Source organism: Sabethes cyaneus, chromosome 1, assembly GCF_943734655.1.
Source record: "Sabethes cyaneus chromosome 1, idSabCyanKW18_F2, whole genome shotgun sequence".
In the NCBI taxonomy this organism is placed as follows: Eukaryota; Metazoa; Arthropoda; class Insecta; order Diptera; family Culicidae; genus Sabethes; species Sabethes cyaneus.
The window spans coordinates 153931750-153956729 of NC_071353.1; the positions used below are offsets into that span (position 1 = coordinate 153931750).

The window sequence follows — 24980 nt, forward strand, 5'->3', positions numbered from 1 at the left end:
CCAAGTAAGTTACTACCAACGTCTCATCCGATTGTATACTAGCTTTTTGAGTAAACAACAATCAAAATACAACTTGTAGAATATTTTGAAGGAAATGTGTTCGAAAAAAACTACCCGAAAAAGTTTTTTCGAATGTTTTGAGATTGATTTTTTTGTGTATCAAAGCACAGAAAAAGGCAGTAAAATGCATCTAACCTAAGTTTTGGACACACAAAGACAAATTTCAAGTTGACTCAAAAAATATTATATAGATTTTTACAAACTGGTATGAAACAGTTAAGTTCTCCAGCTATGAAAAATTCAAAATATCAATTATTCAAAACTTCAACAATCACAAACACTTTCAAAACGCTTTCCAGACACATGAGAGCGAAATCTGCATATTTAAGATCACGAATTTCCTGTTTTTACATGCCTTGATTGAAACTGTTTTTACATGCATTGATAAGAAACTGATAAATTACTTTGCATTTAAGGTGTTTTTCGTTAATAAATTATTGTAGTATTTCATTTTCATTTCGTATTCCATTTTCTTTTCTTCGTAATGGATTTTCCGAAGTATCTCACAACCGAGGACACTTTTTTGGTTAAAAAATACTTTGGCTTCTAATTTCGCTATAATTTTTTGTTTCAAGCGAAAAATATATGCTGTCTTTAGTAAAAAGATACGTAAGTCTTCAATCTTTCAAATGCTTTGAAAAGATTCGAAATTGGATAATCCGGTCAAAAGCTATGACAAAAAACAAAACCTGTTTCACAACCGGGGACATTCCCCTACATTTTGTAAAATTGAACGGAATTATCTTATGGAACTTTTTTATTGACTTGTGAGTTGTACGCTCGACGCTCGGAATCAATTTTTGACAAACTGCTCTTTTTAAACCTAAACGCTAGTATTTGATCCGCTAACGTGTCTGATGTTCCGCAAGATAGCAACTTAGGCTTATTACTCTTTTTTAAATATGTATCTCCTATTAGCTAGGCTATTAATTGTGCTGCACAATAACGTTTCAAATCTTTATGCAAATAAAGTTTCAAATAAATAACTCTTAATTGAATTCACAAATCCAGTAGCTTAAATGGATGATATAAAACTAAAAGTTCCCAAGAGTCCGAACAACACTGATTAGTTTTCTTTCAACCCAGCTAGGATGGTACCGACCATTAACCCGACTTGCACTCTCATAAAAATATACGCTTTAGACTAATAACTAATGGATTACCCAGAAGGTCGGCTTAAGGTTCAACCTGAAATGGCCCGATTTTAGGTTTATGGCCTTTCGAGTCGGTTCGTAGCCGCTACCGAATCTTGTTGTTGGCTGGCAAAGAAGCAAGCAAGCAAGCAAAGGGCAGCGCAGCGTTCGAAATTATTAGGCAAAGCAGCTTCGACCACACAACAAAGACATTTCCAGCGCGCTTTAATGGAATTAACAATCGGACACGGCCCTTTGTGGTTGATGGTTGTAGTGGGCACGATTATGATTGCCATTTTTTCTTCTTTTTCCACCGAGAGACCGCGCATAGATCGCGGCGCTGCTGTTGTTGCTGCTTGCTGCAGCAGCGCGATGCGCATTTTGCCTTCGTGCCCATCCAGGCGGCTCGGATTTGTTATTGTTATGGACTCCACAGTTTGCTAGTATTTCCCCGTTTCGTTCAACCACGTTTTCGTCGGTTTTTGTTTTCATCCTCGACCACCGTTCCACCCAGCCACCCGGCGCTGCCAGCAGCCAGCGTTCCCCGGTGGTTCTCTTGTAATGTTGTAACTGTGCTTTTTAAATGCTTCTCTTTCCCCGGCAGCTAGTAGCATTAAATACGATTTTCAGATGGGCTCCCCACCCCCCACTCGGAACCGCTCCCCCTAACCTAGCCACCCCACAAATCACAACACCACTCATCATTCGTATTTCTTTGTTTTGCTGTTGCTTTTTTTTCTCGCTTGGTAGTGAATGTGTTGTGTTGCTTTGCTTTGCTTTTCAGCTTGCAGCTGGCTTGAGCTAGAGCTCTAGTAGCCATTACACCGATGATTCGTGACTATTTCCCATAATGGTAATCCACGGAACTGACGGGGAACCTAGGTAGGATGATGGTCAAACGAGCGCGCGCGAAAGCGAGACAGTTACAGCCTTGATCACGAAATGCATAAAGCTTCAGCCGTCGCCGGGCCACCGACCGCCCGCCCATTGGAGGTCGGTCGTACCTCATAGCGCGACACAGTTACACGACGATTACCCGGAATGGCGACAGAATCGTGTCATCCGGTTGTTTTACGAAATTCAACGGTAAAAAAAATGACCACATTCGGCGCAGGGAAATTTACACACTCTCACGTGGCCTACATGGTTCAAATCTCCTCCGGCCAAACGCGGTGAAGCAGTATATTGCGACAATTGTTTCAATTGTTATCGCAGCACGTTTATCTTATCAGTTATCGTGCAAGGCTCTTCACAAGCAGAGCCAACAAACGACGACGACGCAAGCGATACACTTTTAGCCTCTGCGCGGTTTGTTATCACCAATATCGACCGCTCCGGATCATGCTGATGTTGACGGCCGGCGGTGGTGGTCACATTCTTCGCATTCAATTGCTAAAGGGAGGAACGAATCGACGCGACACACACTATTCAGATAATAATTTATTTTGCAAGCCGACAGTCGGCCGACAGAGACAGCAGTGGAGTGGGTTACGATTATGATCGAGGCAATAATAAATTAGATCATCAAATTCTTGTCCACCTCCTTGTGCTCCAGCAACAACGGTCTAGCTAGACTTTAGTTGGGTTCGGTTCGGTTAGAGCCTGTGTATGTTGTTTGAAAAGCAATTATCAATTAAGTTCGAACATGTCACAATGTGCGGCCCTCGTGTGGTCGGCATCGGCGGCATGGTCGACCGCTTTCGCATAACGATAAGGGCTTAGAGTTTATGGAAGGAAAGAATTTTGATAACCGGTAAAACGTTCGTTTTTGTCGGGGTGGAAAGAAGCGGTGGAAAACTGGTTTCGTTAGTTGTTTACGTCAGCGTTCAGCGTTATAGTCATACTAATTTGCATGTGTTTTTGTTTTCGTTTTTTCTTCTAGGCTTCGACGATAGATGGCAGACGTAAAGGCGCGTGTCTATTTTGCCAAGAATATTTTATGGACCTGTATCTGCTGGCAGAGCTGAAAACCATCAGTCTTAAGGTAAGTTGATTCATTAATTCTGAGTTCTAGATTATAACACCGCAGGGATGTTTTGAATTTGGTTAGAACTTATTCGAAAAAGGCATATCATTTAGGACGAAATTTATGGTGATAATGTTTTATCTGGAATGCAGTATTTGGCTGGTTTCAATACTTTAACGCTTTAATGGACTCGCCAAAGCACTATTAATGACAAAGTCTATTATTTCCAGGCATGTAAAAGCGTTGGGGAATGCATTTCGAGCGTTCCAAGTTAAAACCAACCCATTACGACAATGCTCTTTCCCCGGAATACGCTTCACATCTCACTGAATGAGACGCAAAGCCTCATAAATTGGATTGATTTGTTCTTGACTTCGAAAGACCGAGTTGTGAAATTCATTTGTTGCTAGAAAGATAGGCAAATAGTAATCCCTCCTTAGAGAAAATGCCAAGAAAATCAACTGTAGTGTTCCTCAAGGAAGCAACTTGAGTACTTTACTTTTAATTTAATTTCATTTTTTTAGATTTTATTTAATCCAAAGCCCCAAGTAACATCGACAGATTCTCTTTGTCACTCGTCCTTTCCACTTCGGTCACGGTTTTCAGAAAACTGAGCGTTGAAATGCATTTGACATATTCGGGACACCATGCCCACTGCGCAAATCAATTGCTGTTTCGCAAAATTCCTGACATACAACTGGAAAATAAGGCCCCCTTTAGTCATATATATTGTCAGCTACTTGCCAAAAAATTAATCGGTAAAATAAGAACAAATTCACACAGTAAAAATGTGTATAAAATTACAGTAAAAATGTACTTATTTACTTACTTTACCAGCCGAGAGCTGGGGTGGTTCTTGCCGTATCAAGAATTTCTCTCCATTTTACACGGTCCTGGGCTACTCGTCGCCATTTCGTTGCGCGTCTCGACACATGCAAGTCGGTTTCACCCTGGCCGAGGCATCATCGGGCAGTCTTGCGACGAGCCCGGCTTATCGTAGTCTTCCTGTCATCCCCCTCCCTCCGCTATCCGTTTGTACTCCGCCAAAAATAGTCCGCAACACCTTTCGTTCAAATACGGCAAGTGAACGTATGTCTTCTGTAAGCAAAGTTACTATCGTAGAGAACAAAGTCAAGCCTGTAGAGGGCTACTACTACTAGTTTGATTTGCGTTTTGTACATCGTCAGCTTTGTGCGGTGGCGAATGCTCCTTGATCGAAGCGTCTTGTGGTGAGAAAAGTAGGCTTCCAGCTTAAATATGCCGTTGAATCTCCTTTCTCGTATTGTTGTCGGCGGTAACCACAGATCCCAAATATTTGAACTCATCAACCGTTTCCAGTTCATCACCGTCAATAGTCGCTGTCCGTGGGAGGTAAACGTTGCTTTCTCTGGAGCCTTCTCCCACCATATGGTTTTCGACGCATTGCTTTGTGACCCAATCCTCTTTGTCTCTTCTCTTGGTCTGGTGTAGATTGTCTCCGCCGTCCCAAAGTTCCTAGTAATGCGGTCATCTGCAAAGGCCGAATTTCGTTTCTCACGTTTCGAGCCCGCTCGCCGGATGACACACCGGGATGTTAAATATCATACAGGACAGTCCATCCCGTTGCTACAGCCTTCTGTGTGATCAGAAACGACTCGAAAGTGGTCCCGAGTTTTGATCAGCTATCGTCAGTTTGTCCGGAAAACCATACTCGTGCATTATTTGCCATAGCCGGTCGCGCTCGACTGTATCGTACGTCATCCTAAAATCCACGTTTTAGGCTAGTCATTTCTGGATGAATCGTCCGTGTGTGAAAATTTGATCCGTAGTAGCGCGGCCCCCCATAAAGCATAAGTCTTACGGAATCTCTTGCTGCTGGGGAAAGACGACGTAACCAGACCATAGAGAACGTGCCACCCGAGCCAAAAAATCTGAACCAGACCAGGCGTTGATCAGCGCAATGCCACGATCCTGCTGATTGCCTTTTTTTTTGTAGATGGGACAAAGCACATCTTCCATCCAATTCTGTGTTAGTTTCTCCTCCTTTCAAATCCTGGAAATTACCTCATGAAGTGTCGTTGCTAGTGGAATCGGTCCTTTCCGGCGGATCTATTAGTCTTCAGCTGTCCGATTTCTCGCCGAATTTCTTCGAGATCGGAAGACGGGACATTATTATCTTTTGTGGGTACGCCCAGGTTAGCTGCCGCTTTTCCCCTCTCAGAATCATAGTCAACTCATTCATCGGACAATTTGGATCTAAATAAACTTTTTTTTTAGGTTTTTATAACGGTAATTTCTACAATTTACGGAGGGAACTGTAGAAGAAAGTAATGAAACAAAGAATGGATAGGATCTAACGGATTGAGACCAGGCGTGAAGGGAAGGGGAAAGATCGAAAGATGAGGGGGTAAGGGAAGGTCATATGAAGCAACGCTTAAGAAGTTGTGTACCGCAATCGTTTATCTAAACTGGGGGGGGGGGGGATTTCATGGATTGAACCAAACTGTAATCGGAGCATTACAACCGGATTCGAACCCACTCTGTGCCACATGTGGCTCACCGGTGGTAATGATCCTTTGACTCCACAACCCCCTTATTAAGCGTGCGACGTATTGCTGCCTCTACCAACACTTGGCAGGTTGAGTAATTGCATCTGCGCTGAGAATGGCGGCTAACACGCTGACAGATGAACAGCGTCACGCGCAGTCGCAAGGGCCTGCGTACCCGAGCAGGAGAAAATTACTAAAGAATTCCTGATCCAAATATTTTTTGGTGAATAACTGCATACCTGAATTTCATATTGACGAGCTTGACATAAGAGGTAAAATAACTAAAATAATAGCTAAAAATGTTCTACAAACACTTAAATAATAACTGGTTTTGTTATTACAATATCTAAATAATATCAAATGTTTTTGCTACACGGGACGTGTTAAGGTTTCATATCTCAATGAGGCATTTACAAGTCATTCTTTGTAGCTTCATAGCTTATTCAGTAATTCATTTGGAATAGTACAAAAATATAAAATAACTTATTAATAACATATCGAGGTATCATATCTTCTTCTTCTTTAAAAAATGCGATCACTAATGAATATCAAATTTAGACGTAATAGCTGAATTTGATATTCATTTGGTATGTATGAGGTATTGGCTCCTGCTCGGGTAGTGTCGTCGTCCCGCCAGTAAATCACAGTGATTCGCAGATCACCCGGCCGATATCACAATATCAACGATGCTGGTCGCAGTGATGAGTCCAGACAGGAAAAAAAGTTCTGCATTCCTCGATTTTTTTGACTACGAAATAGATTCTCAAGTCGTCAGCGAAGAAAAGTTTTTCACTTGCATTGCGTAGTAATACTGCGTCGTTGTAGATACAGAATAGCAATGGCCCCAAATTGCTACTGAGTGGTACACCAGAACTAGTTGCAGCAGATCGGCAGTCAGCAACCTGGGAAAATGACAATAAGATAAAAATGGTGCACAGTTTTTGACATTTTTCAGCAGATTTACATATTTTTATTAAGTTTTAACCCTGCTTAACATTTTTTTGACTAACAGGAGACACAAATTCATTGTCTTTGTTATATTAATCACGGCTAAGCGGTGCTGCTAGATAGAGTCAATAGGATTGTTCAACTAACCCCGTAACTGTCCCGTACTCTAACAGCCGACTGCGAAGTCCGTCGATAAAGAAGGGTCAAGTCTTAGAAAGACGTTTAAGCCCAGGGCTTTGCTTTACACATCATTTACTTATTTTAAATGCATTTGCAAGTTATCAACTTTTGTTTTCCAATTTTTGATATTGTTGACATTTTCGTTATGTTTAGAATGTTTTAACATGCTTCCGATTCATGCTCAATCAATTGTTGACCCTCGACACAATTTTGATTTTGATCTACTTAATTTTTGACATTTTTTCTTACCTAGTTTTAATATATTTTCTGCATCTTTCCTTTTTGAATTAGCTACAGAAACTTTTGACATAATTTTGGCTAACATTTGGCACAAATTCAATATATTTTTATATTTTTGACATGTGTAAACTTTTTGGCATGCCCTTGACTCGTTATGAAAACATATTCAATAATTTTAACTTTTGTGATAAAATTTTGATGAATTTTTATGTATTTCTGATACATTTTTAAATCATTTAAAACATCTGAAACAAACAAAAAATAAAACACTTTTGGAACATTTTTGGCACGTATTGAGCATTTTATATTGCTTTGACTCATTTTGGATAAATTTTTTAATTACATTTTTAACATTATCGACACTTTTTGACTAATTTTATCATATTTTTGACACATTTTGAACCTATTTTTAAAAGGTATATTTCCAACATTTTTTATATTACGTATTGAGTTGTCTCACTTTTTTTAATATAGAGTAGGGCGGGACATAAGTGCGATGTTTGAAGTTGTCATCAATTTTCGTGAGATTTAAAAAAGGACAACAATATAATATATTTTATAGTGATGCAGTAACTCAATGTCTTCACATTCAACTATAAATCATCTATGGTAATAGTGTTTTGCAAAATAAATTCTTCTTTCTTCTGATCAAGTGCAGATTCGCACTTTTACCCCACTAGCGGGGCAAAAGTGCGAATACCACGCGGCAAAAGTTCGTAGCTAGAGTCCATGAAATTAACCCAGCAGTAGCTAACAAAACCAGATTATCTCCAATCTGCCTTATGTTTCGGTATGGAATATTCTCAATTTGTACCTTTTCTATTTTGCGCTGGTGTATTGCAGCCTCCGTTAGATCGAAACTTTTCCAAACGTTTGTTTTTTGTTTCATCAGCGGAAATACATTGTTTTTCTTCGGCCAATATTTGTAGAGCACACAGTTTTCTGCAGATCTTTCATTTCTAGTATCTGTAATATAATGCCCAAAGCTTTATATAATTAGCTATACATTTTTGCCTCGTCCATGAATCGCACTTTTGCCCCGTCCGTGAATCGAACTTTTACCCCGCTAGGCGCTTGCCGGGGTTAGATCAAATTACGGAAAAGCAAAATATATTTTGTAAATTATTTTCGCCGTATATTCAAAACAGATATGTGAATGATGTAAAACGCTGCTACAAATTTTCAACAAGTAATATCCTCCTGTTGATATCGTATTTGCCGTAAAACGAAAAATTACATCAAAACCGCCCTAAAATAACATTTGCACATAACTCAGCAACTATGCTTTGTAAGCAACCAAAGTTTACGTTAGATTCAAACTGTCAAAGTAGTCACCCATCCATGTCAATGTAAAAAATTTACTCGGAAACTGCACCGATAAATCATTGAATCGCACTTTTACCCCCCCTTACTCTATGCACCTTTTTCAGTTTTATTCTATACTAGCTGACCCGACAAATTGCCGTCGTATTGCCACAAATTAAACTATGTTGTACATAAATCGTGAATCTCGGATAACCTTCGTCACAATCTCGAGTTTTGCAAGTTTCTGAGGAATTCATGAGTGTTTTAATATACAAATTTTCCTCACAGTAAAGTAGAAAACAACTCCCCCCATTGCTTAGCCTGATAAAATAAAGCGGATAGCATTTAAATATTCGCCATCATTTTAAACCATTTCGCCGAATACCATTTTGCGGAACACCAATTCTCGGTTGATCATAACGTGGAATATAGAGTTTCGCAGAATACCATTTCGCGAAAACCCTTACGCGGGATGTACCATTTCACGGAAAATCTTTTCGTAAAAAGTGCCATTTCGCAGGGGTGACTCAACTGAAGGAACGTAATAGAGGTCAGTAGATCTAGGAAAACAAATAAACCTAGATAGAGGTGATCTCTACGGAGGGCTGCCCCCGCAGTGGCCGGCGCTTCCGACGGCAGGTCGCCGGCAACACTCGCGGCATGTGGCAATCTCGCCCTGAATTATCTAACGTTACTATTGATAGTTTTTGTAGTCTTGTTATTGATTAATGTTTTATGAAAGAGTCTAATATTTTTCGAGTTCGATTAGTTTTTGAGTTACGCAAAAATTTCTGTTTTTTTGTATGAGAATCCTTATCCCCCTACCACAGGGGTGAGGGTCCCAAACCATCATTAAAAAAAATCCTGCCTCCAAATCTCCCCACATGCCAAATTTGGTTCCATTTGCTTGATTACTTCTCGAGTTATGAGGAAATTTGTATTTCATTTGTATAGGAGCCCCCCCTCCTAAAGCGGAAGAGGTTTCAATTCACCATAGAAAACATTCTTGTCTCCAAAAACACCCACATGTCAAATTTTGTTCCATTTGCTTGATTAGTTCTCGAGTTATGCAGAAATTTGTGTTTCATTTGTATGGGAGCCTCCGCTCTTAGTTGGGAGAGGGATCTCTAACCATCATAAGAACCTTCCCTGGCCCCAAAAACCCCTACATGCAAATTTGCACGCCGATCGGTTCAGTAGTTTTCGATTCTATAATGAACATAGGGACAGACAGACAGGCAGACAGAAATCCATTTTTATAGGTATAGATGATTTCCGGCACATGGCTACCTTAGCCAACTCGGAGAAAGTCCAATCGGGATCAAACTTTATGCTGCCATGGAGGCCGTATAGCAGTAATAATTTGACGAAGGTTGGCGCTTAGTAAATTTCATGGTGCGGGCAAAGAAACATGAAAAATCGCAAAAAATACGAAATTGCATAATCAGTTAACATTATCGGACAAAGATGATTCACAGACAAACAAAAAACTGAACCAGAGAGCGCTTGAGCATCAATCAACTAGCTGTTGCTAGTCGATTTCGACAAGCAGATGGAGAGACGCAATAGCACGTGTGAAATTCTGCTCTCCCGATACGAAAGAAATTCTTCATTTGCTTTGTTATTGGGATGAAAAGTGATTTGGCTTTGGGACTAAATCGCTTTGGAAAAAATCCTGCATTTGGTGACGATCAGAAAACCAACAATAAACGGTCATTTTTCTTCATGACAAAGCTCCATCACATATGGCTAAACCAGGTCGAGATACGCTTCCGCATGTGGCTTCATCAATTTTTTGGTTTTTTTATGAAGTGAAATTAAAAAAAGTCAAGACAGAGAGTAATGTGGTCTAAAAGACCTCTATGCATTGTTAAAAATGTTCGTTCATATAGCATATTTGCGTTATCTGCGTAAATACGTTAAAACGATAAGCATTTCAATTTAGTATGGCTGGAGTATGGCCAGAGTCGGTTTCACCCCAGTTAAGGTCACTCGGTCACGCAGTGCGGACGGACACTTGCCGCGCCTTCCCTCGGTCCGATGATCATCACCTTGCGCCAGCTTAAACCGTATCGGGCATGCAAAAAAATAAACACGAAGTTACATCACATGCGATCATCATCATCGTTACAATAACCGCCGGCCGTCTCGGAGTGTCTATTTTTCGACCGTCACACGTGTTTTGTTTGTTTTACGATCACCAGTGCCAATGCCAATGAAATCTTCCTTCCTTCCACCACAGCAGGTGGGGCCCCCGACCGGTCGGTACCCAAGCGAGACCCGGTCCGTCATCGCAGTTATATTTATTTATTACTTTATGATAGTCCATATCGAAAGCAAGCACTGCCAGGCCAGACAATTTCGCCAACAATGTCATTCGGTCGGAACCGACCAGTCCGGTGCAGTGCCAGTGCTGGAAGGTCACAACGGAACCAGCCGAGCTGAACGCCGCAAAGTCGGCGTTGTGACCTTGTCGGCAGTTTCGTTGCACCAACGAACGGCCACCGGACAAACAACCGAAAGGTGTCCGGTGGGTTGGTTGGTGGCGCAGAGGATATGGACGCATTGAAAAATGGAGAAATAAAACTCGTTCGAGTGATTACTTCATCGCTCACTCTATCTATAATCGTTTCACGATTTCGATGAATTGGCTAATCCATCATTGAGACGGCGGGCGATAACGAAAACTCTCACGAATAGCTCCTGAGAGTTGGATTAGATTTATCGCCGGAACGGCGACGGCGAACGATGAAAAAAAAACATTAGATTCAAGCTTTTTTCCTTTTTTGGAATCATCGACTCAACGGGTTGTAGCTTAAAATAGATTCGCTCATGGATATTTAGTTTCAAATTCAACAATTTTTCGTTCAGTTACATTTTAAAATTAATAGGACCGTTGTTAGATTTGTACGCCAAATTCCATCAGTTTTACTGGATATTCCGCAAAAGTACCGATTGTTTACACAACATAGTCCAAACAATAAAGCACACACTGATAAGATTGTTTGCTTTTTATAATATCAGCGGTCGATAACGATTCCACCTGAAAGAAATTGATTCCACCGAATGCGTAGGAGAATAACGAATTGCAGATAATCTGAAGCATGTTCATAAATAGAACAATTTATGAGGACTATTATAGCAGGATGTTTAATTGTCAAGCGTGTAGAAAATAAGCTAGTGGAAAAAGCAAACCTTCTGAGTCATTTCATCAACACGACGCCGCTTCGTCGTCAATCTTGAATGATATTGAATTATAAATCCATACTGGGCTGGTTCTCCTCCAGCTGTCAATTACGAAAAGGTGGTCATAGATCAAATCAATTGCTCATTGTGTGTGCAATTAAATGCTGGTAATCATCATTGACAGGTTAAACGCAAAACTTTCCGCTTCCATGTGACCTCCCCCTTCGGGTGCGTCCAGCTATTTTCGAAACCACGAAACATCCGATGCGAGTTTGCTCAATTTCCACCATAAAAATTATTCGTGTAAACTACACTCGAGTCGGTCGGTATATTGGTCTATTTCACCATCATTCAATTGGTTGGCTAAATTTAAACTGTTTCAGCTCATCCGATGCTGCTCTTGCTTGCAGTTCAGTATTGTTGATGAACCAAACAGAACTGATTTGTAACCAACACCAGTACGATATCTTAGTAGATAATTTTGTGCGAAAACATTTCCAAAAGCCATCTGGCGTTTCTGCTACTGCTCTGTTCTACTCAGACTTTGAATAGCCGTCCCAAAAATAGTGGAATCATGTGATTCGAAAACAAGTACTAAGACATGTTGGCGTTAATCGCCATCGTCTTCCCCGTACCCCCGCGTTAGTCGTAAAATTGTACGAATAAAATCTTACGAACTACCTGCTATACCTTACAAGCACTGGCAGTGATTGTGTGGATAAATTAGATGATAAACGTGTGATAATTGAGGGCGTTTACATACATTTACAATCAACTTGCGTTGCGCGCCGAGTAGATGTCTACCGGCCGCAGCTGCGGCGGCCTCAGTATTTGAATGTGAGGTTAGATCATGGAAACGCCTCATATGAAAAAAGGCAAAACATAGCCTTGTCCATACATTTACGGTATCTGTTTTGCTCGGTTCTCTCAACGAAACGTAGGCAGGATGCTCGTATGACGTAATGAATGTAATTATAATTCTTTTTTTCGTGAGGGGGATTTTACGAGTTAAAATGATACCATCGAAAAATAAAGATGTGTTGTTTTTTGTCGTGGTTGGAATTGCACATGATTGATTTCAAATATGTAATTGCTATTTGTGGTGTAAATTTTACTTAAAAATAATTTTTTTCCAATTTTATTGCCAATGACGATCCGACATCAAACAACTCTTATTCTTATTGAAATTTATTGAAATTGTCCTCTACCTAATAGAGCCGAACCGAACCTTATAGAGAACGCTTTATACCCGAAGTACATTACATCCTTGTCTCGTGCAATATTCACCGGGTGAATTTTTCGTATCCATCGTGCCACAAACCAATTTTGCCGTATGTGATGGAGCGCTGTCATGAAGGAAAATGAGCTTCAATTCTATCTGATCTGGTCTGATATTATGGTCGTTTTTTTAAACAACAATTACGGTTCAGATTGATCAATTTTTGCTGGTAGTGTTTACTACACCATGTCGGCTTAAAACTGATCACAATGAGTCCACCAATCACAGCGCATCGTCTTCCTATCAAAGCGGTAGGGTCCTACAGTCGATGTTGATGGCGTCTGTCAGGATATGCCCACAAAGTTTTGAGCTAAGAACTCTAAAAATCAATTCGATCTTCATCTTTTTGAAGATATCTTGGGATCTTTCTGGGCTTCAAACAACTTCTTTCAATCTGGAACTGGAACGATCTATTGGATGCAACTGACAAAAAAGCCCACCTCTTAAAAGGGGAAGGGGTCGTAATTCACCATAGAAAAAAATTCTGCCATCTAAAATTCCCACATGCCAAATTTGGTTCCATTTGCTTGATTAGTTCTCGAGATAAGAGGAAATTTGCATTTCATTTGTATGGAAGCCCACCCTCTTAAAGGAGAGATGGGTCATAACTCGCTTTCTAAAGAGGAGAGGGGCCTCAACTCACCGTAGAAAAAAAATCTTCAAAACCACTTACATGTCAAATTTGATTCCACTTGCTTGATTAGTTCTCGAGTTATGAGGAAATTTGTTTTTCATTTGTATAGGCGCCCCCCCTCTTAAAGTGGGGAGGGGTCCTAATTCACCATAGAAAATATTTTTGTTCTAAAAACACCCACATGCTAAATTTAGTTCCATTTGCTTGATTAATTCTAGAGTTATGAGGAAATTTGCATTTCGTTTGTATGGGAGCCCCCCCTTCTAAAAAGGTAAGGGGTCCTAATTCATCTTAGAAAAAATGGTTGCCTCCAAAAACACCCACATGCCAAATATGGCTCCATTTGCTTGATTAGTTCTCGAATTATGAGGAAATTTATATTTCAGTTGTGCAGAAGCCCCCCCCCCTCTTAAAGTGGGGAGGGGCCCTAATTCACCATAGAAAATATTTCTGCCTCCGAGAACCTCCACATGCCAAATTTGGTTCTATTTGCTTGACTAGTTCTCGAGTTATGAGGAAATGTGTATTTCATTTGTATAGGAGCCCCCTCCTAAAGTGGGGAGGGGTCCCAATTCGTCATAGAAAAAATGTTGTCTCCAAAAACACCCACATGCCAAATTTGGTTCCATTTGCTTGATTAGTTCTCGAGTTATGAGGAAATTTGTATTTCGTTTGTATAGAAGCCCCCCCTCCTAAAGTGGGGATGGGTCCTAATTCACCATAGAAAATATTCTTGCCCTCGAAAACTTTTACTTGCCAAATTTTGTTCCATTTGCTTGATTAGTTCTCGAGTTATGAGGAAATTTGTATTTCGTTTGTATAGGAGCCCCCCCTCCTAAAGTGGGGAGGGGTCTCAATTCACCATAGAAAATATTCTTGCCCTCGAAAACTTTCACATGCCAAATTTTGTTCTATTTGCTTTATTAGTTCTCGAGTTATGCAAAAATTTGTGTTTCATTTGTATGGTTGCTCCCCTCTTGGTGGGGGGAGGGGTCTCTAACCATCACTAAAACCTGTCCTGGCCCCAAAAACCTCTACCTGCAAATTTTCACGTCGATTGGTTCAGTAGTTTTTGATTCTATAAGGAACATCCCGACAGACAGGCAGACAGAAATCCATTTTTATATATAAGAAGATTCACAGATATAAAAGCGGCATTTGATACTGTAGACCACGCTATCCTATTGGCAAAAATTGAACGTCTTGACGCTTCACCCGCAATAGTAAAATGGTTAAAATTGTACCTTGTTGGTCGAAGCCAATCTGAAAAAATAAGAAGCCATGAATCGCAAAAGTTTCACGAAACTGCTCGGGTGTACCACAAGGGAGTAGCCTGGGTCCATTACTATTTCCATTATTTTTAGTGACTTGTGCTACGTAATACCATCAGGTCGATTTATGCTGACGATCTTAAACTTTACTGTGTTGTACGCTCGATGGCAGATTGCATCAAACTACAGCGGCATATAAACGGTTTCCGTGATTGGTGCGCTCGTGTGACAAGCGAGCTGGTTTCCCCTTTCATCTTTGCACAAATTAGTATTGACATTTCACCTAGAAACCTTCATTAGGGTTTTTTAAGACTGCAATACCAGCGCATTGAATATGGACAAAACGAACCCGTAGTTTTATTTATTTTGACTTTTCCATGACTAGTGTTAGTTTTAGAAATAGATTAAGAAAATTGATTAGATTGTCAGTGTTTGAATTTGTATATTATAAATGCCTGTGAACCTTGTGATCGAGTTTTTTTGCCTTTGTGAGACTTTACGTTAGAGCATCTCAAAAAGGCTTTTTCCCATCCAAATAAATTCATGCTCAGTCGTCCGGCATTCTTGCGACGTGGCCGGCTCAGCTCAGCCTGTTCTGCACTTTACCCCTTTGCAGTATCGCTCTTTTGAGCATGCGTATTGTACATCATCCGTGCTTGAAGCGCCGTCGTTGTCGTCATCGTTCAGCATAGAAGCGAGGTAGGATGCACTTGCCGTTCGAAGCAGGCGTCGGTATTCAATTAGGGCCAATTTCCCAGGCATCGCAGTAATCAAAAAAAATTATAAATGATAAATGTCAAAAATATGTCGAACGTGCAGAGAATGTATGTCAATAATGTGTCATAAATAAGCCTAAAATTGTGTTGAAAGTGTGTCAAAATTTTTGAAATTGTCAAAAAAGTATAAAAATTGTTTAAAATTGTTCAAAAATTTTAGAGACGTCAAAAATTTATGCAAAAATAGGATGGAAAACGTCAACAATCTGTCAAAATAAGTCAAAAATGGGTCAAAACTGTCAATATAATGTAAAAATATATCCAGAAACAGTACAAATCTAAAAAAAGCGTTGAGAATATTTCAAAAATCTGTGAAAACCCTTGAAAACTTCGAAAATTTGTTAAAATATGGACAGAATTTGTCAAAAATATAGTAAAAGATATGTCTAAAAAATGAGTAGAGTATAGTTGGTCTTTCACAATTTTTAGGGAAGAAAGTATCTGATGTGAAGAATGTTTGATTTAATGAACTGAAAAATTTCGATATAGACCAAAAATAAATCGGGATGTGCAATGGCAGATGGGGTTCTAGCCCACGCTATTTCGGTTGGTATCCGAACGTTTTACATCATGTTTTATGTGCTTACGTCCTGACCACCTCTAGGCATATACTAATAAAGAAAAAAGAAAAAACTTCCGTTGGAGATTTTAATCCGAGACTTGCCGTGCGATCGTCGGCAACACACTGCTTTGCTTCTAGCACACTGTTCGAGTAGGTAAGGCGGTAGAAACAAAGAGCAGTCATACAAAAATAATATCATCGCATGGGAAAATGTAACAATTTTTTGGAAATGTGTTGAAAACGTGTTGCATTTCAAAAGGTTTACACATGTTAAAACTATGGCAAAAAATGACAAAAAAGCTGACGATGATGTGTCAAAAGTGTTTGAAAACTCTAAAATGGCAGAAATATATTCAAAACAGATTTAAAAAATGAATTAAAAGTTAGATAAACAAGGACTGATATTGCCAACAATAATGAAAATATATTCAAAAAGTGTCTAAAAGAAAAGGAAAAAAGGCGAACAAATTCAATACCTGCTAAAAATGTTGCTAAAAAGTAACCAAAATGAGTGTAAACCGATAGAACTGGATTAGATGATGTAAAATATGTCAAAGATGTGGTAAAAGTATTTTAAAGATGTGTCAAAAATTTACCATTAAAGTGTTCAAAGTGAGACGAAAGCAGGTCAACTATTTACAGATTACAGATAAAACTTTATTCGATATGTCAAGAATGTGTGTAAACGTTCAGAACGGTCAAACATATGTTAAAAAATTTGCGACGAATATGTCAAAAGGGTTAATTTTCACCAACGTTTTCCTTTTTTGCTCATTCCACAGGTCACAACAGTGGACATGCAGAAACCTCCGCCCGATTTTCGTACCAACTTCGAAGCGACACCACCGCCCATTCTGATCGACAACGGGCTGGCCATCCTGGAGAACGACAAAATCGAGCGACACATCATGAAGTCAGTGCCCGGAGGTTACAATCTGTTCGTGCAGGTTAGTGGCCCGTTTTTTCTTGTCCGAGCTATCATCAGATCATTTGAACGATAAAATTCGTTTTTTCCAGGACAAAGAAGTGGCCACCCTGATCGAGAACCTGTACTCCAAGCTGAAGCTGATGCTGGTCAAGAAGGACGAAAACAAGAACAACGCCCTGCTGGCGCACTTGCGGAAGATCAACGACCATCTGGCGGCGCGGGGTACCCGGTTCCTAACCGGCGACACCATGTGCTGCTTCGACTGCGAACTGATGCCGCGGCTGCAGCACATCCGGGTGGCCGGCAAGTACTTTGTCGACTTTGAGATACCAGTAAGTAGCACCTTGACAAAAGGAATTGAAAAAAAGAGAGGAAAACGTTACCATCGTTTTAGAAACACCTGACGGCTCTGTGGCGGTATATGTACCATATGTATTTGCTGGATGCCTTCTTGCAGTCCTGTCCGGCCGATCAGGACATCATCAATCACTACAAGCTGCAGCAGGTTGGTTGGATTTTTTTTAGTTTTTTTTACGTTTGTCTGATTACGGAACTAGCAGCCTTCGCGGTGGCTGGGAATGTGGATTGGATCTTACGGTTGAGTTTATTCATAATGTTCCTCACTACCATATGTTTTTTTTTGTTTTCTGGTTTTTGATTTTTGATTCACTCAACCTTGTAAGTAACCGCGCACCGGAGGAGTGCCACTCGAAAATTGACCCACACTAACCAATGTCATCCTTTTATTTTTCTTTTTATATTTTCATTTCATTCTTTTGCTACCGTTTTCATCATCGGATTTGCAAATATCATCAAAACAAACCAAAAAAACGTGTGAATCGCTCGATTTGTTGTTATAGGCAAAGGGTGATACCAAGGTATGTCGTAACAATTGGCAACAGCAAAAACACATCTGTGTGTCGTCTGTGTGTGTTTTGTAAATGTGTGTGCGTCCTGTTGTCTTCTGTAAATTTGCTGTCCTGTCTCAATCTTTCTATTTCTGTTTCATCTCTTGCTGGGCTAGCTATTAGTAGTAGAGAAAAAAGGTGTTCCACAATATTTTCGTGATATGACATCGCCATTTGTTTTTCAAAAAATTAATACTGAAATTACAAAAACCTAGGATTTTAAAAATAAATATGAAGGCGGGTAAAAATTCTGTCTTCGGAAAAGTTGTTGAGCAATTGACATACTGAGTTTCTATTTGTATATTTTTTGGAATCAATGCTTTCGTTCTGTAACTGCGCTGAAAATAATCGAAGACTGTTTTGATCTCATCGTTATCCATTCATAGATATTCTGTATTAATATTATCTCATATAAAATAAATGTTTCCATTGATAGGATCTTCTCTATTTCTCGCCTTTCGCTATATCAAAGCTTCTTCTACTTATCTCCGCCTGTTAAAATTAGTGTTAGAAATCCCAGTAAATTTAGAATTTTCTTGTAATTTGTCTTTTTTTTTTAGAAATTTGATTTGCAAAAAACCGTCCTTTAATATTTTCTTAGACAAATACGAGTACGAAAAACACAAACCACATTTCAAAGTTCTACAAAATATCGGCTAAAGAAATAAACAATTCAATCTGCTACTATACATTTACGCAAACCATTACTTACGTAGTCGATTTTCTATAAATTTGCTGCGCAATTCTAATAAATTAATCAGTCGGAGTAATATTCAGATTTCCTAAATGGGGGCCCCTCTCAAGAAGATTGAGTAAGAGTCAAACAATCTGAAAAATTCTAGAAAGTATGTGTCTTCTGCAAAGTTGTCCTGTATGACCAGTTCCTGTGGTTGTTGATGTAGTCTAGATGCTCTAGATTAAAGCGTTTCTCCAATTGCTGACTAGTTGTGCCCTTTTCATTTAAATTCTTTAGCCCAATTAGTCGTCCAGTCAAGTATTGCCATTTGTTATTAGATTAATTCCGGATTCCTTCCAACGCGATGGAATTTTAACTCCCAAACCATCTAATTTTTTTGTATCTAGTTTGCGACGTAGCATTTTAATGTTTCTAGCATTCTGTTAAGTTCTAAAAATATATCGTTTTTGATTTATTTTGCTACTCACCTCGATTATTGTCGCTATTTTCGCTGACTTCACCGCACCGTTCAAAGTAACTTGAGTTAAGGTGGTCCTATTGAAGAGGTCTTTACCCACAACTACCTTTTCTGGATGTACAACCATGCAAATTGCTGGAAATGACTCAGCTTAACAAGCCTTTAGTGGTCAATGGCAAGCAGATGGAACGAAGCAGTTCGATAGAAGGTTTTCACACCTCTAGCTCCTAAAGCTGCTGTCGGCGGACCTCCGATGAAACGTGCGTTGCTAAGCCGCTCATTGGCGGTATCTAAATTATCAACCTCTGAAGCTCTAATAACAGTTTTAGAGTTATTCGGCGCTCCCCGCCGTGGCTGAGCCATTTCTGACAGCTAAAACAATTGTCCCGGTCCCCTGCGTGGGGGTGTACGAAACGGGCCTCTAACTGCGGCAATTCTATTGATAATTCATCCAATGACGCGGTTCTCGTTTCCTGCTCAGTACCTGATCCGCAACTTTCCCGAACGACCACTGGCTTACTATCAGAATGTGCGGGGACTTCGAGTCAAAATTACGTCGGATTTTGACATAATCGTTTTAACGGAAGCCCGACTTACGGAGAAGGATCATTCGCAAGGACTTTTCCGTATTTAAACATGATCATATTCTGCAAAACAGCAGAAAATCCCGTGGCTGGTCGCCATCTCCAGTAAATTGAGTTGTGCTTTTTGCTATTTATGAAACCACTCAGCATTAGTGGGTAAAAGTTATAGTGGTCAATCTTTCTCTGAGCATCGCAGCGTAATCTATTTCATAGCAGTGAAGGTGACGTAAGGATTATCAGTGAACATCTACTCAGTGACTCTACGATTTCTCTAAATTTTAGACGGTTTCTGTTTGCATGGTCTGACGTAAATTAACCCGATATTAAATAGACATAACCGTTTTCTAGATATGATGCTTTCTAACGATTGTATCATACAACTTTGTTCAATTGCCGAGGCGGCTGTCTAAGGTGCTCGCGAATAATCGTCGACGCTACATTTCCGTTAATCAAAATAGGGCATTCAGAACCTGCGAATCTCGTTGATTTAGTCTTGTCCTGTCTGCGTAACATGAACAACGAAGTTTAAATTGGTACAGTGTATACAGACTTGCAAGCCGTGTTTGATCGAGTTGTTCACGGTATTATCCTGCTTGCAAGGTTTAAGAAACTGGAAGTTTCTTCATCGGGATGCTTCCATACAAACTCGAGAACTAATTCAGTAAACGGAACCAAATTTGGCAAGCGGAAGTTTTTGAAGGCAAGAAATGTTTCTACGGTTGGCCGGGGAAGGTTCTTATGATGGTTCGAAGCCCTTTCCCCCATCTCTGGAAGGGGAGGCTCTCATACAAATGAAACAAATTTCAACTAAATTTAAACTAATGTGTACTTCTCGGGTAACAAGCATGTTCTGACAGAAGTTTGAACCCAATTATGTTCAAACTGACCGGATACGGTGTAGTTTGGAGATAAAAATTTTGTGTATGAAATGCTTCCGCCTAGTTAGCTTTGTGGTACGAAGCTGGTCTAACAAGCTAATCGTCGTGTCTTCGAACTCGACTGGGCGATGCTGCTAAAGTTAGTAGGATCATTCCATTAGTCACGTAATTTGCTTGTACTCTAATAATCGGCTACGAAGTCGGTCGATAAAGAAGGGTAATGTCTAAAGACGGTTATACCCAAGGCGCTTTGCGTTGCTCGCAGAAAACCATGGTAGAAACTGCTGATCCGATGGTTAAAAAAACACACACCTTTTTTTGCAGAAAATAATTTCGTTTAGCTCTGCTGGTTCATTATCACAACACTATCGGATCAGTTACGTGAACAACTTTCTCACGAAATTATAACCACTGACGAACTGACATGACACATAGAAGAAAATCCTTCAAAAACCATCGTCCTTCACATTTTGCTTGCACACTAGCACCCTCTGTTATGCATGTTGCGGAGTAGCTTGCATTTAGAGGGTTTTACGCTGTAGGGCTTTTACATTTGTATGGTTTTATACTGAAAATTCGAAGCAACGCACGCGCGACGCGGTGTGGTCATGTTGCGAAACATGTTTTTTTGAAAAATTAGTGGTTTTTGATTGGGCGATGGAATTAACGCGAGTGTCTCGTCTGTTTGTCTGTATTATAACCTACAGTAAATTTTATTTTCTGAGGCAATTTTTTTCATGAAAAAGCAAAAAAAAAGAGAAAGGAATTTTCTGACTCTTTTCTGACTTTTCTGATTTTTTAAGGAAGGTGGATCAATAATCGCAGAAAAGGAATTCTCTGTCATTAAGAAGTTGATTAAATTTTTATGACATTTAAGTACCAAAAAATGACATACAAAAAATCATTGGATCATTCGGAGCGGGAAAATGTGAAGACTTCGCATAATCGAATCCGACCCGTAATGTCGAATGACGTTTCTTGCTTTGTTGAACAACTTTGGCGAAGACGCACACTCATTGGGATTTGAATTAGTGATGATAATAGATAACAGTACCGAACATGATTTGAAAGAAATCTGCTCTCCCAAAAGTTTCAGTCTGGCAAACTTCCTTAGACTGGAAGCTAAACCGAAATAACGCATGGCAGTATGTGCCATGTTGAATAACTTTGGCGAAAATTCAAAGTTTTTAGCATTTGGATTTAATCAAGAAAATTTCTTCAGGAAGACTGGGAACTCTTTTTCAAAACCATTCAAAATAAATGTTCCACTATAAAATACAGTAAAATATCATATTCAAAACGAGTTGTAAATAGGTTGTAAATTTTCGATGTCCTTTCTTACCTGCTCATAAGATTTTCGTTGAGTAGTAGTGGACGGAAATTTCGCCGTGGGCACTTTTTGGCTTCCCATATCTGCTAAAGTGCTCACATTCAGGCAGTGGATATTTGATTGACACTGTCAGCCTCTTAGATAGTATCTGACTAAGCAATTTGCCCAAGATCGCGTTGCAATGATTCGGTAAATAAAGGTCAAGAGAATTCGCGTCTTCGGCAAAGTTGTTTTGTATTTAGACGCTGTGATTTGTCATACTACCTGAAGAATTCTGAATGATCATATAAAGTGTTTATTTTTTATTAACTCCAAATGATACACTGCAATCCAGCTCCTTTAAATGAAGTCTTATAGGTTTCGTCTTCAGCAAAGTTGTTTAGCAAGTCAAATGCTGGCATTTAACGTTATCAGATCGATTCTAGAGACAGCGCTGTACTGCCGCTGGAAGCATAGCTGTTAGCTATTTGAAGCCCTAGTTAGAGAGCTTGCACCTTGCCCTTTGACTGCATTACAGCAGCCTAAGACCGTGTTACGGAGATTCTCGGCATGAACCTTCAGTAAAGTTGTTTAGCAAGTTGATTGCTGCAGTTTAATAATATCGGATTGGTTCCAGAGTTGAAACAGCAGTTTAAAGTTTCTTCAGAGATCGCACTTTTGGCAAAGGTGTTGATGAAAGCTAACTACAGCCGTTTAATGCAGTTTAAGGTTGTGCCACAGAGATTATGAATTCTGGGATATTCTGTGATACTGATCTATTGCCATCTGTTAGTGTAGTGTGAACAGTGATTCATTACTGGAAACCTGGTTCTATGGCCACGTAATGAAAATAAAAATGAAATGAAAATGATTAAATTACCATCTCTGTGACAGATTTTGCATTGGTAAACTATATGACTTTACCTGCTAAATAACTTTGTCTAAGACCTGAACTCTTTACTGTTTCATCTAGAGAAAATGGGCTACAGAGCCATTTGCACAGCCGTAACTAATCCTTTAATGTCAAAGGCTGGGTGCCTTGACTACTCGTTTGTCGTGGGTTCGATACTTGGTAGAATCAGGCTATTCGATGTTGAGCACGGAATTAAAATATCATTGTTACAGAAATAAACGACAAAACCGAAGAGCGATAAACTGGTTAATCTCTGCTTACAAAACAAACATACGTAGCAAACAGAATGTATCACGATAGCAAAATAAAGGGATAAACAAATGTTGCCTCACTGGTATGAGTAGGCTAACTTTCGGTGAGAATATATTTTGATACGCACTCACTCTCACAAGCGTTTGTTTTGGTGTTGCAGCAAGTATATAATAAGATATGTGTTTGTTGCAAGTCGGCTTTAACCGACAATGCTTTATCAGTAACCTGAACAAAAGGGACGAACAGCAGAAAACTTAAGAAAACGACTAGCTTGCTTTGACCCGAAGTCTGGCGTGATAAACAGCTACGATATCTTGTTGTTGTCGTAGCTTTCATGCAATAGTGACAAACTATCATCATATATGGTCCCAACATTTTGAAGAAGGGACAATATCGTTGTCTGTCCTGCGTTCGTGATTTTTGATTCCCTGATATTTACTGACCTTAGCAAAACTTTTCTACATATTTCCTTTCTACTGTATTTTGCATTTACCAACAATGAAGCCTCTTGCCAGGGCAAGTTATAAGAATGTTACTTGCCTGAGGTGCGAATAAAGCCACTTGTTCTAGGGCAAATTGTAAGTAGTCTCCGCACTTTATTTAGTTCCATGTTAGACTAGAGTGACATCTTTGTGGTACGTCATATCAATAGACGGTATTTTCATTGTTGAACAATGTTGGAGTAGACCCTTAGTGTAAGATTTCCTTCAACGAAGATAGACAGTAGCGCCATCTCTGCATTACACCCCTCAAGGAGGTGTTAAACATAATTAAAATCTGTGTTATGAAATTGAATTAATTAACCCATAGACCTTCGTTCACGTTTAAAGCCAAGTTTACCGAAGATGTGAACGTTTTAGGATTTTATTCGGCGAAAGCAAACTACCAGCGACATCTTTGCATTACGATTTAGCAAGGTTTAAAACTAATATTATATCTAGTCCAGTTTGCACGGTTGCACAAAATAATCATGACAGGATAAAACAGGAACGTCCAATAAAATCCAAAGTGAATTCAAATAATTTTTAAAGTCGAATTTTATTCTAATGATTAGAATCTCTAATAAAATAATTCTTTTGCCATAGACCGAGCAGAAGTTTTTAATACAAAATGTTTTCAAATAAAATTAATGTAAATGACTATGTCTAAAATTTTATAAAATTTTGAAGACATAAATATTTTAAAAGCTTCAAATCCTGACATAGTAGGAAAATCTTTTTCTGTGAATGGAATTGACCATTGAAGTCAGTGCTCATATATTTCTTAACTTGGTCGAATGATTAATCAACAACTTTGTTGAAGACAACAAACAGTGCGTTTTAAAATGACGAATTCATAGTGTGAAAGAATTGGAGAAGGCCGCTTTTTTTTCGTAATGACTATGGAAAGCCTCTGCAGTATTTAGACAGAAGTGTGGACAGAAAAAATGCAATGGACATAGTCAATAATTTAACTAATAATTGACAGCTTAAGAATTGTAAATATTTTGCAATGTAATTGGCTTTTGTCAATTCATAAATCAATTTATGGAACCATCTTCCGCCTGATATTAAGAACTGTCAATCCCATAGAAGGTTCCATTGGGAGTGTGTAGATTGGTTTAATGGAAGGAATTAAATATAAGTTAAATGAAAAGAAATGAATGTGCTTTAGTAAAGTATAAGTCAGATGAGAAACGATGTGAATATGCATGTGGTCAAATGAATTCCAATTGTAGAAATTAAGAAGGATAATCCTTACTCTACAAGAATGAGTAAAATAAATTAAATTAAATTAAATCATTTAATAACAGATAAACCATTTTGAACAGTAGCTAACCGGGCGTTAAGATTTACTTACTTCACCTCACTCGCCGCGCACAAGCACAAGTTTCTATCTCATGTGAGTAGAGTTGGCGAATTGTTTACTTAATTTTTTTTTCATAAATTTCCTGCTGTTTGGAATACGCGAATACGCGTTAATTTTGGGCACTGAATCGCCGCCGCC

The 24980-nt window shown here is 39.3% G+C and overlaps 1 protein-coding gene across 2 annotated transcripts in view; it reads left to right on the plus strand.

The window, feature by feature from the left end:
- LOC128740915 (chloride intracellular channel exc-4) overlaps positions 1–24980 on the plus strand; it is a 90786-nt gene that overhangs the window by 62868 nt on the left and 2938 nt on the right. Inside the window, exons 2-6 of one of the 2 annotated variants that reach the window (XM_053836495.1) lie at positions 3076–3177; positions 16851–17015; positions 17086–17328; positions 17391–17501; positions 17857–17874. In XM_053836495.1, the coding sequence (XP_053692470.1) occupies positions 3076–3177; positions 16851–17015; positions 17086–17328; positions 17391–17501; positions 17857–17874 (639 nt within the window). The remainder of the gene's footprint in view (positions 1–3075; positions 3178–16850; positions 17016–17085; positions 17329–17390; positions 17502–17856; positions 17875–24980) is intronic. The other variant, XM_053836504.1, reaches the window with a different exon arrangement.